At 34.3% G+C, this 13,222-nt stretch overlaps 1 protein-coding gene across 10 annotated transcripts in view; it reads left to right on the top strand.

Moving 5' to 3' along the window:
* UBR3 (ubiquitin protein ligase E3 component n-recognin 3) overlaps positions 1-13,222 on the top strand; it is a 271,060-nt gene that overhangs the window by 243,678 nt on the left and 14,160 nt on the right. For all 10 annotated transcript variants that reach the window (XR_013518889.1, XR_013518888.1, XR_013518887.1 and 7 more), the window contains 3 exons: positions 1,706-1,830; positions 7,887-7,994; positions 8,128-8,253. Coding sequence is in view for 7 of the 10 variants with exons in the window: in XM_054257546.2 (XP_054113521.1) it covers positions 1,706-1,830; positions 7,887-7,994; positions 8,128-8,253 (359 nt within the window). In the remaining 3 variants the exon portion in view is untranslated. The remainder of the gene's footprint in view (positions 1-1,705; positions 1,831-7,886; positions 7,995-8,127; positions 8,254-13,222) is intronic.

Genomic DNA, 13,222 nt, shown 5'->3' with positions numbered 1-13,222 from the left:
GAGAAGACTCTGGAATTTTCCTCTGGACTTCACCCAATGTGCCTTTTCCGTTTGCTGATTTTAACTTTTATCCTTTTGCAGTCATAACAGCTATAAGTATGACTCTGTACTGAGTCTTATAAGTCCTACTAGTGCATCATCAAACTTGGCAGTGGTCTTGGGGACCCCCAACACAGCTGCTTTAGCTGGGATTATAGGTCTAGGCAAGAAAGGATACAAGTCTGGTCCACAGTGTTGAAATTGACTTGAGAGATATTTAAAAAGTAGAATTAACAGGACTTGGTGATTATTTTAATGGAGAAATTGTCAAGAATTTCTGTACTCCAGCAACTGATTAAATGGTAGTATCCATTTACTAGGAGAGGAGTATAATATAGAAGGAACACTGAACCTGAAGAAAAATGATTTATATGGATTCAAGTTCAGACCTGGGTGCTTATTAGCTTTGATATCACAAGCACATCTTTCTGAAGCTCAGTTATCCAATTGAGACTGTTTTGAGGATTGAATGAGACACTTGAAGAAAGTTGCTATGTTATTAGGTAAATATAAATGTTAATTATCAATATTAAAGCTTCCATTTATTAAGTACCTAATATGTGCCAGAAGCTGCCAGGCACTTTATATATTGTTACTACTATTTTGTATTGCTTTAGTTTTTTATTTTTATTTTTGTCTTTATTTGAGGCAGGGTCTCGATTGCCCAGGCTGGAGTTAAGGGGAGTGATCTTGAATTACTATAGCCTTGACCTTCTGAGCTCAAGTGATCCTCCTGCCTCAGCCTCCTGAGTAGTTAGGGCAACAGGTGCTGTCACCACACCCAGCTATTTTTAAAATTTTTTGTAGAGATGGGGTCTTGCTGTGTTGCCCAGTCTTATTGCTATAGTCTTCATTAAGCTCTGAAGCCAATAGTAACCTAAATATTGGGATTTTTTTCTTTTTTGTTTTTTACTTTATAAGATTTATATAATATTCCATATAATATTATCCTTGTTAAGATGTGTATCCTGTAGGGGTAGATGATATGTTGGTTTTAAACACCGTGATTCCTAAACATTGTTATTGAGCATCTGAAGCCCAGTAAGGGCATTTGCCAAGGTTTCACCGCTATTCCAAGGTTGAATGGCATTAGCACTCCAGTCTTCTGAAAGAGATCACCCTTTCCACTGTGCTAAATGCTTCTGGTTTACATATCCTTTGGATGAATAGAGGAATTTTGCTTTCATAATTCCAGATCTGTTGGGCAGCAAATATAATAGTACATGATAATTTCAGGCTCTCATGTCTGTAATCCCAGCACTTTGGGAGGCTTCAGTGGGAGGATAGCTTGAGCCCAACGGACTTGAGACTAGCCTGGGGTACATAGGGAGACCCAATCTCTACAAAAAATAAAAAATTAGTTGGGTGTGGTAGGACATGCCTGTAGTCCCAGCTACTCGGGAGGGGCAGATTAGAGCTGAGATGCAAGAATTGCTTGAGCTTGGGAGGTCGAGGCTGCAGTAAATTGTGATCACGCCACTGCACTCCAGGCACTGCGCTGCCTGGGTGACAGATTGAGACCTTGTCTCAAAAACAAACGAAAAAATGATTAAGTATTGAAAACTAAACCCAATTACATATGCAAGAAAAGGCATATATTTGTAAAACTGTCTTGAGTACAAAATATCTAAATTCCAAAGAAATAATGATTTTTTTTCTCTTGCAGATCACTTTACTTGCATTGTGAAGGTACTTTTTACCCTACTGTACACACAAGCTCTTGCTGCACTCTCAGTTAAATGCAGTGAAGAAGATAGGTCAGCCTGGAAACACGAAGGCACTCTCAAAAAGGTTAGTCTCTTTCCAAGTTTGTCATTTAGCAGGTAGGTGAAGTCAAGTAAGCTGGGGATATTGAGTGATAAGAGTAGGTTTTTGAAAGACAAAATGAGTTACTGGTATTTTAATTGTAAATTGAGCACCTACAGGCTAAAGAACAATGAGGCCTTCTATAACTGTCTCTAAGCCTCCTCCTTTATCCTTTTATATTTGAGCAGTTTTGTTTTGCCTTTGCTGCAAGCCTTAAACTTAGAGAAGTTAAGTAAATTGTGCTAACACAACAAACAGATGATAAAATATCTACAGACTTACCCATTTTATTTGCCACTTTTTCTTTTTGTCCCTATTCCCAATCACAATCCAAAGATAGCTTTTGATGTGCACTTCTAAATTTAAAATCCTAGCCTTTTCTTTTCTTTTCTTTTTGAGACAGAGTCCCACCTAGGGTGGAGTGCAGTGATGCAATCTCAGCATTGCAACCTCCGCCTCCTGGGTTCAAGCAATTCTCCTGCCTTAGACTCCCTAGTAGCTGAGACTGCAGGTGCCCGCCACCACACTCAGCTAATTTTTGTATTTTTAGTAGAGATGGGGTTTCATTATGTTGACCAGGCTGGTCTCAAACTCCTGACCTCATGATCTGCCTGCCTTGGCCTTTCAAAGTGCTAGGATTCCAGGCGTGAGCCACCACGCCTGGCCAATTCTAGCCTTTTCTTAATTAAGCCTCTTGAAAATACTACCTTTTTTCATTTTAGAATATATACAAGTTTAGCAAACTCAGAGGAACTCAGTTTATGCTAAATTATGCAAACCATTTAGAAAAATTATGCTACTTAAATGTAAATACTTTCAGTAGCTTGAGAACAAATGAGATACTATAACGCTTTAGAACCGAAGAACTGACTGAGTGGTTCAGCTTAGAGTTAGAAAAAAGAAAATTGCTTCAGTGTTTATTTGTAGAAGTTGGTAGGAAAAAAATAATAGATATAGTATAAATTGAACCTTTTGATTGACTCACAGAGTCTTAAAGGGGTTTTTAACCCTCATTAAAACTTTTTTTATTAAAATCGTATCTACTTGTATCAAAGGAGAGAGAACCAATTATAAATACATGAAATGTATTCTATGTAATGAATAAATACATAAAATGTATTCAGTATAACAGTAAACTTATCAGTTTACTCTCAAATCATAACTGTGTAGATTTAATATGGTATCATTACAGAGTTCACTGTATCTTAATTATGGGTTAAGGATAATGATGGATTATGTATCAGTTGGCCATCAAACCCAAGTACAAGGCCAATCTCCTGTCATTAAATAGAGATGTTACTTTTTTAATTAAAACAAAACTTGTCTAAGTCTTAGTTTTCTCAAAGGTAAATGAAAGGTTTGGACCATGTGATTTATAAGGGCCCCTCTATTTCAATTGTTACTCTAAATTCTCAAAATGAATTTCTGTGTTTTTGAAAAATTTTTTCCGACTTGTTTCTGGTTAATTCTTGGATAGTTTTGCTTTTTGTAATTATCTTTATTTTTCCTAATTTTTTTTTTTTTTTTGAGACAGAATCTCACTCTGTTGTCCAGGCTGGAGTGCAGTGGTATGATCAGGGCTCAATGCAGCCTCAACCTCCTGAGCTCAAGGGATTCTCCCTCAGCCTCACTGAGTAGTTGGAATTACAGGCTTGTGCCGCCACACCTGGCTGATTTTTTTTTTATAGTTTTGGTAGAGCTAGGGTTTTACCATGTTGCTCAGGCTGGTCTCAAATTCCTGGACTCAAGGAAATCTGCCTGCCTTGGCCTACCAAAGTGCTGTGATTACCGGCATGAGCCACCTTGCCTAGCCTATTTTTCCTAAATATTCTTTTAATTTTGCTGACTGCAGTCTGTTATTTGGATTGTTAGTATTCAGGTAGTATTGAAATCAGGTATATTAGGTTTCTGTGTTGTGCCATTTAAATATGCTTCCTTAGTAAGCTGTCTAATCATTAAAATTACACATTTAAGAAATTTGCTGATATAATTTGGATCTAACTCTTTATTAACAATTGTAAATCTATGAAGGGAGGAACATGATGTAATTTTGCTAACTTTTCGGTCCAGTTTTTTCCTGAACCTCGTAATTGTTATTTTTAAAAAACACTTAATAAAATACTTTATATGAGACAGATTCTTATCAGAACATTAATTAGAAGTATACTGGCTTATCGTCATATAAATATATATTCGTATATTAGTTTATAGCTATATAAATACATAATTTTCTTTAGTGAAAGAAAATTAAAAATTATGATAGTCTGTAGGTTGGTTTACTACATGTTATTAGCTTTTTCTACAATAGACATAAACATTTAGATACATTGCAGATTGTAAATACTTGTAATACAAATTACTATACTGTAAAACACTATTTTGTGTTAGGAATTTAAGCATCTGTGGATTTTGGTTTCCAAGGGGGGTTCCTGGAACCCATTCATCATGGAAACTGAGAGACAACATATTTATGAGTGATGAAATGTACCTGTGACCTCTGTAACTATTTAGATTTCTGCATCATTGATTCCTCTTATTTTTTTCACTTTCTTATTTACATCTTATCTCACCCCTTTTCTTCCTTCTTTCTTTCTTACTTCATTGAATTTCACTGATTTGCTTCATCTCTTTAATTGCTTATGTTTGGCATAATAATTGTAATGAAAACGTAGTTTTGCCAGATCTAATCTGACCTATGATAATAAAAATATAGGTACTAGGGCTGGACGTGGTGTCTCACGCCTGAATCCCAGCACTTTGGGAGGCCGAGACGGGTGGATCACGAGGTCAAGAGATTGAGACCATCCTGGTCAACGTGGTGAAACCCCGTCTCTGCTAAAAATACAAAAAATTAGCTGGGCATGGTGGAGCACCCCTGTAATCCCAGCTACTCTGGAGGCTGAGGCAGGAGAATTGCCTGAACCCAGGAGGCGGAGGTTGTGGTGAGCTGAGATCGCATCATTGCACTCCAGCCTGGGTAACAAGAGCAAAACTCTGTCTCAAAAAAAAAAATAGGTATTTTTTGAAGGGGTAATTTGATAATGAGATTTAGTTTTGAAAGTCATTATTACAGTTAGTATAAATCATACTTTTTTGGTCAATGGAATTTCTACTAAGAGTCTTTATACTAGAATTTCTTTTCTTTTTTTCTTCCTTTTCCTTTTCTTGTCCTTCTTCTTCTTCTATTTTTTTTTTTTGATAGGGTCTCATTCTGTTGCCCAGGTTGGAGTGCAATGGCATGATCATGGATCACTGCATCCTCAAACTCCTGGGCTCAAGCAATCCTCCCACCTCAGCCTCTGAAGTAGCTAGGACTATAGGCACACACCACCACACCTGGCTAACTTTCCCATTTTTTGTGGAGAAGAAGTCTTGCTGTGTTGCCCAGGCTGGTCTTGAACTCTAGGCCTCAAGCAATCCTCCTACTTTGGCCTTCCAAAATGCAGGGATTACAGGCCTGAGACACCACGCCTAGCCTACTAGAATTTCTTAATCTGGAATCCTTGGATAGGTTTTGTTGTTTTGTTTGCTGGGGTGTGTTGTCATAGCATCCAAAATATATTGAAAGGGTCGGTCACTTCAAAAAGTTTAAGAAGCACTATAATTCAGACAAAGTACTCTACCCAACACAGACTGTCTTGGATCTCTTGACTCTTTAACCTGCATACTTTTGCCACCTCTCCCTTAGGATTCTTTTTATCTAAATTTTAAGTCTTTCATCCATGTTCTCAGAAATCATCTTTTTTAAGATTCGTAAGCCTACTTTTTTGTTTATTCAAAGATTGCCTATACAAAGTATGTTTCCTATTAACTTTGTATCAAGAAGGTTTCTCAATACAAAGCAGTGAACATTATGTTATATTTAACTTTCTGATATGATAAAAAACTTGCCATATGTAAAATAAGTGCTTGAAAGTATTTGATAATAATGACTTAAAAGTTAGTATCACTCAGTGACTTACTTAGCTGATCTGAACAGAAATACTTATCTGTTGTGCTCTTTGAATCTTTTACTCAAAAAAAGTATATTGAATTTAGGAAGCTTTTAGGTTGAATTATATATTTAGAGAAACTCAACTATGCCACCTTGATTAATAAATAGCAGATCTATGGTAGTATTTTGAGTTTTCTACAAATCTATGGTAGTATTTTGGGTTTAGGTGAACTCTGCCTATTTAAGAGATAATTTACTTAAATCAGTTTTTAAAACATGATACATTGCTGTGTTGATATTTAGTTCGATATTGATTCTTGTAAATTATGTGTAATCTATAGGTCATTATATTTAACCAGTAATCATACTGTTGATTAATTAGGTGAGGGTGAGATGAGTCACATGATACAAGGAGAACCATTGCAGAGTCAGAGTCATTTGTATATTTTAGAATCAGGACATAATACTACATGGCTGAGTGAATATGGCAGAAAGCATAGGAGTAATTTAAAGATAATGCAAAGAACTGATGATCAAAAGAGGCACACCCAAGCAAGTTCCAAGGTCCAATATTCCAAAACTTCAGTATTAGTAAAATAAATTTTATCAGTTAATTGGCAGGTATTTCTTGCTCAGATTTTTGTTATGCAGAGGGACACATGGAAAATAAAAAGCATAGTTCCTGATGTTTTGGAATTTACAGTCTAGTTGGAAAAAGCACAGTAACATGAATGAAACAATGAGGAACTATAGAAAAACCAATATCATCAAATAATAAATTATGTGGTCCAAACTATTTGTGCCTTAAAAGTTTAGGTGAAACTTAATTTTGTGATGTTTATCCCTTCAGTGATGTAATCCCTGTATTTTAGGATTTTTTTTTTTTGTTGAGACGGAGTCTTGCTCTCTTGCCCAGGCTGGAGTGCAGTGGCATTATCTCAGCTCACCACAACCTCTGCCTCCCAGGTTCAAGTAATTCTCCTGCCTCAACCTCCCAAGTAGCTTAGACTACAGGCACCATGCCTGGCTAATTTTTGTATTTTTAGTAGAGATGGGGTTTCACTATGTTGGTCAGGGTTTCACTGTGTTGGTCAGGCTGGTCTCTTGACCTCGTGATCTACCTGCCTCAGCCTCCCAAAGTGCTGGGATTACAGGCATGAGCCACCATGCCCAGCCGTTAGGATTTTAAATGTATAGTTAATAAGGAGAATAAAGGACATAATAGCAATTATTACTTTATCCCAATTTACATTTTGTGGTAATTTGCATGTTATACTTTGTATTTCCATGAATATAAAAAGAGGTGCATTTCATGCATAAAGATTTTATTGAAATAAATTTGAGTTCATAAAAAGCATTATTTTTCCTTTCTTAGAAAAATAGAAGTAGTCACTAAGATCAACTTGTAGACTGTTACTTAAGGTCATTATCTGCATAGTCTGTAATAAGTATATTGTCCTATTCTATTTTTGTAGTATACTATTTTAATAAATCCTCAAAGACATTTGAGGGAAATTATAAATGAAAAAAATTTGTGGTCTATATTTTTTCTATATTTTGCATATGTTATACTGCTATAATGACTATATATATTTTTTAATTTGGCTCTTTTCACATTGTAAACTTTTTTTGTACAGCTTAAATTTGTCATATTTGCTGTTTAGAAAATGTTTTTTATGTTGGCATTCCATTATTTAGGTAACAGCCTCACTTTCATTGGTCATCTCTAGTTTATTGCTATAACAGTGCTGTAGTAGTGGATGTCTTATACATATAGCTATTTTTTTTTCTTTTGGATTATATCTTTAGGAAGAATTCCCAAGGGTGGGAATTACTGGGTCAAAAAATATGACTTACATATGTTCATTTACATTTAATTATGTAATTTATCTGCTGTCTTTTAAAGAAGTATTGGGATAGCTTTGACCACCTACCCAGTTTCATTTTGAATCCGGAGGTGTAAAATTTTACCTGAATTTTGAAGAATTGAAGTTATATGCTTGAAAAATAATATAATTGCAGTTTTACTCTTATTAAAAATTATTTCCAATGTAAATTTTTTATAATTTTCAGTGACCAGTGTAACTAATATCTTAATTTTCTCCAGAATACATGTGATGCAGAAAAGTCTTATGAAGTGTTACTGAGCTTTGTGATAAGTGAACTATCTAAAGGAAAGTTATACCATGAAGAAGGAACTCAGGAGTGTGCAATGGTATGCTTTTGCTAAAATCAGATGTAGTGGTTATTTAGTAAAAAAAATTTTAAATTTTGCCATTATGAATGTAATTTTTAAAGACTTTATTGATTGTAGACTGACTTATTCATATTTTCTTTTTTAACTTTAGGTTAACCCCACTGCTTGGTCTCCGGAATTCATGGAAAAATACTTACAGGACTTCTGCCTACCTTTTCTCAGAATTACCAGCCTTCTTCAACACCACCTTTTTGGGGAAGATTTACCTAGCTGCCAGGTATAATTTGGGATATGCAGTAGGGAGCCTTGTTTTTATAATAAGCTGTTTTATTTTTTGAGTATACTGTTATGATAGTACATATGTAACTGTCATATGAATATATGTTAGTCTAGCTTAAAGGAATAAATATTTAGGATATTTACTATTTTTGTTATATTTGTATTTGTTAACATCCACCCATGTTTATGATATTACTACTAATATTGGATATTTGAGCAGTTTTGGATTATATCAAGATAATACATGCCCAGTACTTGATTAATAGGATCATGGGATTCAGTCTTACTGATACTTGTATACCTAACATCATCTGCTTATAATATTCTTTTAAAAGTTATGTTGGTCAGAAAACTGATTGAAGATATGACAGCATTTATAACAGTATTCAGTTTGTAGTCAGTTGTATTAACACTTGGGTGAATGAATTATCACTGGTTTAATCTATTTCATAAAACTGTGGATCAATATGAGTAGTCAAGAAAGTGAGAGGGTAGGAAACCAGAAGGTAAGTAAACTCAAAATGTGCTCATAGGAATGTGATCCTGACTTATCTGCCATTCAATTCCAGGGAATTTGGGATAGAAATTAAACATTTGTCATATTTATGGCCTTTGAATCCTGAAGTATATCACCAATAAGCAGTTTTGTGTTCCCTCTTTCTTAAGGAATTTACCATTACATTAAATAGTTCGAATTCTTTGATTTTTATTGAGTGCTTCAAGATAAATCCTGTACATGTGTCAACAAAACATTGTGTTTAGAGTTATAAGCTGTTGCATAAATTTTTTAAAATAATCATTCATTAGATTTTTTCCACAGTTTTTAAAATTTATATTTTAAAAAAGTGTGTTTCTTTTTTGGCATATGAGCATCCTCAAGCATGGAGAAGATTAACCAAACAAAATCAACTTCTTTTCACGCACTGTGCTTATTTCACATTTAAAGGCCATTGGCTGTGATTCTCTCTGTTCTTGTTACCTTATGGCTTATTTTGTCATTTGTTTTTATAAGGAAGTATTTTTTGCCCATAAGTTGGAAAGCGCCTGAAGGTTTGAGCTGGGCATTGAAAGTTGGTCTGGTGTTTTGAGTATACAGAGATGCCTGTAGTGGAGTACACAGATGTGCTTAGACCAAGAAAGAAATACATTGAATATGGTGCATAAAAAGGAATGGTGTGACATAGTAAAGAAAGAGATTAAAATATAGTTTTGATGGATCTTGAATTTCACATGAGGGAATTTGGACCATTGAAAGATGTTAGACAAAAATATGCTATGACTAAAATTTTGTTTCAGGATAAAACCTCATTCTAGTATAAGACAGATTGTGGAGAGTGAAGAATTGAGAGATGAGAACAGAAAGACCAGTTAGCAAAGGACATGTTGGGAATAGAAGAGGCTAGAGAGCGATTATAAATTTCAGAGATAAAATAGGATTTGACAACTAGTTGAATGTGTGAGAGTCAAGAGAAAAGGAAGAGTCATATTGTACTTGTTTCTTGAGCCTGAGAGACTTGAACTTTTATGAAAAAGTTAATAGAAGGAGGAAATACAGGGCAGATGTGTGGGGGATGAAATGAAAGTACTGAATGAAAGTGTATATTCAGGTTGAGGGGGCAGTTGGATCCCTTAGGTGGACCTGTTCACCTGAAGTGAAAAGAGTGAGATCAGAGCTTTCAATGGAAATTTATTCTCCTTTTATTTAGTTTCTGCCATCTGTGTAATCTTACTTTGTTTGTGTGTACAATAGTAGCCCCTTAAATGTGATTTTGCTTTCTGTGGTTTTTGTTACCCATGGTCAACTGCAATTTGAAAATATTAAACAGAAAATTCCAGAAAGAAACTATTCATAAGTTTTAAATTGCACACCATTCTGAGTAACATGATGAAATCTTATGCTGTCCTGTCTGGGACATAAATCTTGTCTCACACTGTCCTACCTGGGGCATAAATCATCTCTTTGTCCAGCATATTCATGCTGTGATATTTCAATATATTTTTATTCCCTATTCTACTGATTGTTCATTGATGAACATCTAGGCTGCCTTCAACTCTTTGCTTCTGTGGAAGCAAAATAACTGCTGCTATGAACCTAATGTTTTGTATATTTTAATGTAAATATTTCTTTAATATAAACTTTAATATAAAGTTTCTCTAGGCTCTGTACCAGCTATTGGATTGTGGGAGCCATAGGATACATTCTGCCTGTTTGTTTTTCTAAATGACTCCTCATGGTTTATATTCCCATTTGCAATGCAAGAGGATTCTTGTTTTCCCCCCATATGCTTGCCAGTACTTCTTCTTAGCTGGTGTGTAATGTTTGGCAGTCAGTTGAGTACAAGGCATATGCTTCTGGTTAAATTAATTTGCATTTCTCTAATTATAAATGCAGTTGATGATATATTCACATACTTAGCTATTTACATTTCCGTCTGTATACTTTCTGTTCCTGTTCTGGCCATTTTTTATAAGTGGGTTACTGTGATTGTCTTCATTCTGTTTTTAAGCATAGTAGATATCTTTTCACTGGCTTTTGTTTGTTTAGCCATAGTATCCTTTGTGGAACATAATTTCTTTAGTTTAATGTTGTTAGAACTATTACTTTTTTCTATATGACTTGTACTTTTAAAATCTTATTTTAAAGATCTTTTTTCATCATATACCCCAGAAATATATACACCTACTATGTACCCACAAAAATTAAAAATTAAAAAATCTTTTCCAGCCTGAAATTATAAATTTATTGTGTATTTTTATCTATTGTTTTCATAGTTTTATCTTCACATTTAGATTTTTAATTCAGTCTAGAGTTTATTTTGTGGTGTGGTATGAGGTAAAGCTCTAATTTTTTTCTTTCTTTGATAAGACTGTTTTCCTAACACTATGTACAAATTATTTATGAATAAATTAATATAATAATCTGACTTCTTGGACTGGTTTTTCATGGTATCAAATTTTTGTATTTCTGGATTATTTATTGTATACTATTGAGCTATTTGCTTCTGTAAACTAGTAGCAGTCTTTTAATTACTGTGGTTTTATCATAGACATTATAGCTGATAGTGTGAATATCCATTTATTCTTGATTAATTTTTTTCTTTTTGCTGTGTATGAGCTTTTATTCTTACATATGTTTTTTAATAAGTTTGTCAAGTTACTTCCCAAATCCTACAAGATGTTAGATTAGAATTATCTTGAAGTTATAGTTTTAAGACATTGAACATGGTTTATATCTTCATTTAGTCAGATCTTTTAATACTTTTTTTTTTTTTGGAAACAGTCTCACTCTGTTGCCCAGACTGGAGTGCAGTGGCACGATCTCAGCTTGTTTCAACCTCTGCCTCCTGGGTTCAATCAATTCCTGTGCCCCAGCCTCCCGAGTAGCTGGGATTATAAGCGTGTACCACCACACCCAGCTAATTTTTTTTGTCTTTTTAGTGGAGACAGGGTTTCACCATGTTGGTCAGGCAGGCTGGTCTCAAATTCCTGGCCTCCAGTGATCTGCCCATCTCAGCTCCCAAAGTGCTGGGATTACAACACTTTTAATAGAATTTTTAAATTGTCTAAGTCTGGAGCATTTTTTTATAAAACTCATCCTAGAGGCTTTATGGTTGTGATTTCTGTTTAAATGATATCTTCTGTTACATTATCTGATTACTTTTTACTGGTATGTAAGAATACCACTGATTTTTGTGTAATTTTGTGACTGGCCCCTTGCCAAAGTTTTTATCAGTTCTAATAATTTGCCTTTTTATTCTTTTAGGTATTCCATATAATTACCATATAATCCGTAAAAAGATGTCCCTTTTTACGTCTTTATTTCTCTGTTGTTATAGTGCACATCCAATACTATATTGAGTTGGAAGTAATAGGTAGTGCCCCAACCTCCCACCACCCCCAAAAATGCTTCTACATTTCCCATAGCTTTTTTTGCTTTTATTATAAATGGAATCATTTAAGAATTATGTTTTCTATGTGTTGCTAAAATGTAGAAATTTAATTGGAATTTTTGAACATTAATCTTAGACGTATAGCTGTCCTGCTAAATTCAGTTATTTCTAAAAGTCTGGAGACTCTCAAGCTTAGCAGTTCATTTTTAATCAAACATTTTGTTAAGCATAGGAAATAAGAATGGTAGCTAGTAGATGTTCTAACACAGCAAGCTTGTTCTCCACAGTAATCTATTAGACTTCCTAATTTAATTAAATATCTTAGTCTAGCACTATTTCTACTACCATATCAGGACTAATGATAGTAACCTACATAGTTCCCTTGTCTCTTCTCACTTCTTAAATGAATCTGTCTCATTTATTCTCTAACTCTGAAATTCTAAATAGAGCAGCTTCAGGTAACTTTTAATTTCTGTAGCATTGTTTGTAAAGTAATGTGTGTATATGCATTTTTATTGGAAGCAAATAGTTATAAGATTCTTACAGGGGCTCATGATTAGCCCCCCCCCTTACCTCCATAAAAGTTGAAGAACATTAATATATCTCCTTTAATTATTTTTTCTTCTTCTGTCAAAATAATTTTCCCATGAAAAATAATGATAGCTAGCATTTACTGTACATTGACTACATGCTAGGTACTGTTTAAGTGCTTTGCATTTAAATTCATTTAAACTTCATTATAACAGAGGTATAAACTTCATTATAACAGAGTTACAATCCTCACTTTATAGACAAGGAAGCAGGAACACAGAGATAAAGTAACTTGCTCAAGATTCACACCTTGTAAGTAAGTAAAGCAGGCAGAATTTGAAAACATTTAGATTGGAACCTGACCCTGCACTGTTAGCATCTGGACCCAGGTTATGCTGTTCCTTGTCACACAAAACAGTGTTTTAGAAGTATAGGTAATTTTCTTATACTAAGTCTGTAAAAACGACTACAGTGTTGCTTACTCTACTCCCTTTATCTCAATCTAACCATCAATACTCCACTAGAGACATTTCTTATAATAATATG

The sequence above is a fragment of the Callithrix jacchus genome, chromosome 6 (assembly GCF_049354715.1).
Source record: "Callithrix jacchus isolate 240 chromosome 6, calJac240_pri, whole genome shotgun sequence".
Classification (NCBI taxonomy): Eukaryota; Metazoa; Chordata; class Mammalia; order Primates; family Cebidae; genus Callithrix; species Callithrix jacchus.
The sequence above is the reverse complement of the archived record's forward strand: the minus strand, read 5'-3'. Positions and strand labels throughout refer to the sequence as shown.